This window comes from Zerene cesonia, chromosome 26, assembly GCF_012273895.1.
Source record: "Zerene cesonia ecotype Mississippi chromosome 26, Zerene_cesonia_1.1, whole genome shotgun sequence".
In the NCBI taxonomy this organism is placed as follows: domain Eukaryota; kingdom Metazoa; phylum Arthropoda; class Insecta; order Lepidoptera; family Pieridae; genus Zerene; species Zerene cesonia.
Genome location: NC_052127.1, coordinates 5,745,837 through 5,748,149, shown reverse-complemented (window position 1 = coordinate 5,748,149; position 2,313 = coordinate 5,745,837). Strand labels below are relative to the sequence as shown.

The window sequence follows — 2,313 nt, the reverse complement described above, 5'->3', positions numbered from 1 at the left end:
ACCTTCCTTTTAAAACATTTTTTCTATTGAATAAAGACCCATCAAAATCGGTTGCGTTTTAAAGATTAATCCATACAGACACACAGACGACGGAAAGCGACTTTGTTTTGCTATGCAGTGTAAAATTATAAAAAACAATATCGTCAGTAAAAAAAAAATATTATTTTTTTCAATGTAACGATGATTAGATTACAGAAGTGGTTTCTATAAGAAACGTTATCCATTTACGTAAACCATGCTTCGTAGAAAGAATTAGATAAGTTTAAGTACGGCCTTCGATTAATAGCGAACACAAAGGAAATGGCTCGAGGATATTTCTTAAAACACTTTTGATATACCTACGCCCGTGACGTTGGTCCAGTATGTTTAAATGTACACCAATTTAAACCTTATTACGATCACAATAAGAATCATCTGTGTTGCCTTTGTGAAATTCCATACAATATTCACTGGCTTGCGCAGATTTTTCTACTGAATTACATAATATAACAAATATACATTTGTTTTAGAATTTTTAAATTACAATCATTACGACTATTACGTGACCAGATTAGTTTAAAGAAGTTTTTTTTTTTAACAAAGGGCTAAGCAACAAATTTTTCATACCCCTAAATGAAAAATATAAGGCACAACAACGTTTGCCAGGTCAGCAAGTATCACACGAATATTATTAATGTGAAAGTTTGTTTTTTTTTGGATGTTTAAACGTAAATCACGCTGAGGCTACTGAACGGATTTTGAGGAAATTTGGTATAAGCTGAGTTGGGTGATAGGATACTTTTAATCCCGATTAAATGCTCCCCTGGGATAAAATAGGAATCTTGATATCCGGGCTGGGCCGGGACGAGCGTCTAGTTAGATATATAATTTAGTTGATAGATTTACAATATTGATATTAGACGCATTTTTTTTTATGTCACAGTCGGCAATGGAGCTGTTGGGACGCAGATGGTAAGCGCTACCACCGCCCATGAACATTTGTAGAGGCGTAAAGTCGATTACAGACCTTACGCCTCTACAAATGGATTGCCGACTTTAAATTGGGAAGGGATTAAGGAAGACTGGAAAGGGGAAGGAAAAGGATATGGGCCTCCGGCTCCCCCACTCACCGAACGAAACACAGCAGAATGCTATTTCACGCCGGTCTTCTGTGGGGGTGTGGTACTTCCCCGGTGCGAGCTGGCCCAATTCGTGCCGAAGCGTGCTCGACTACCACATACGATTTATAATGACCGTGTATTGTTTCAGAATTAAGATGGTTAGCAAGAAACTTTAGAGGCAAGGAGATGTCAAATCAAACGGGACTGAAGCATGTTGCCACCGAGCCGACTCGACTCGAGAGCAAACGTGAGTCTGCACTTTATGTTATATATTACTAGCTGCGCACCGCGGTTTCACCCGCGTAAGTCTATGTGTTATTCCAGTTCTCCAGCTATCTAGGTACCAAATTTCATTGCAATCGGTTCAGTAGTTTTTGCGTGAAAGAGCAACAAACACACACACATCCTTACAAACTTTCGCATAGGCATAGGCAACATGAGCAACTTTATATTCCGATATTCCTACGGGATACAAACTTACGTGGGTAAAACCGCGGGGCGCAGCTAGTATCATATATATCGCATATGACTGAATCAACCATTCACCTTGACGATCTTTCACTTTTATAGTATAAGACTTATGTAAGGGTAATCATAATATTTTGAGGCTGGTTTTAGAGACATGTCGACGGACGGTGCTGCCGGACGAAATCGATGAACCTCTCTGATGCTTCAGAGAGAAATTTTTATATTTAATATGCTTATTAGAATAACGTGTGCGGTGCGTAAGAGGTAAAGAGGTTCATACGTTTCGACTGTTACGGCACCGACGGTCAGTGTGACACAGAAACTAGTCTTAGTGCGGAAACAATACTGTATAGAAAATGCATAGAGTCTGATAGTAAACAACAGATGAACATCGAAAGTAATGAGCGGCAAGCAGGTGTTCTAACATTAGTCAATAGACCAGTCAATAGACCAAACACAAACAATGTAATATTAAAATAGACTCCATTTAGAAATAAGCATCTTTGAATTTATCAATCTCGATATGACAATTAGAACATTAAGTAGAATAAATTTATGTATATTTTATAATAAAAGTTATCACTCGGTTGCGGGTGCCGTGGATGACATAATGTCTTATAGTGACATCAATTACAGTTCGAAAATATGTGGTTTAAAGTTAAAACCCAAAAGATATTACAAGAATTGCATTCAATTTTGTATTTCTAATGTGTTCAGTCGGTCACAGTTTTCCCTCTAACAATGT

At 37.8% G+C, this 2,313-nt stretch overlaps 1 protein-coding gene across 1 annotated transcript in view; it reads left to right on the top strand.

Moving 5' to 3' along the window:
• Window positions 1-2,313, top strand: part of LOC119837205 (oxysterol-binding protein-related protein 6-like) — a 41,358-nt gene that overhangs the window by 11,383 nt on the left and 27,662 nt on the right. The window contains exon 2 of the mRNA XM_038362730.1: window positions 1,249-1,347. Within this exon, the coding sequence (XP_038218658.1) occupies window positions 1,287-1,347 (61 nt within the window). The 5' untranslated portion in view covers window positions 1,249-1,286. The remainder of the gene's footprint in view (window positions 1-1,248; window positions 1,348-2,313) is intronic.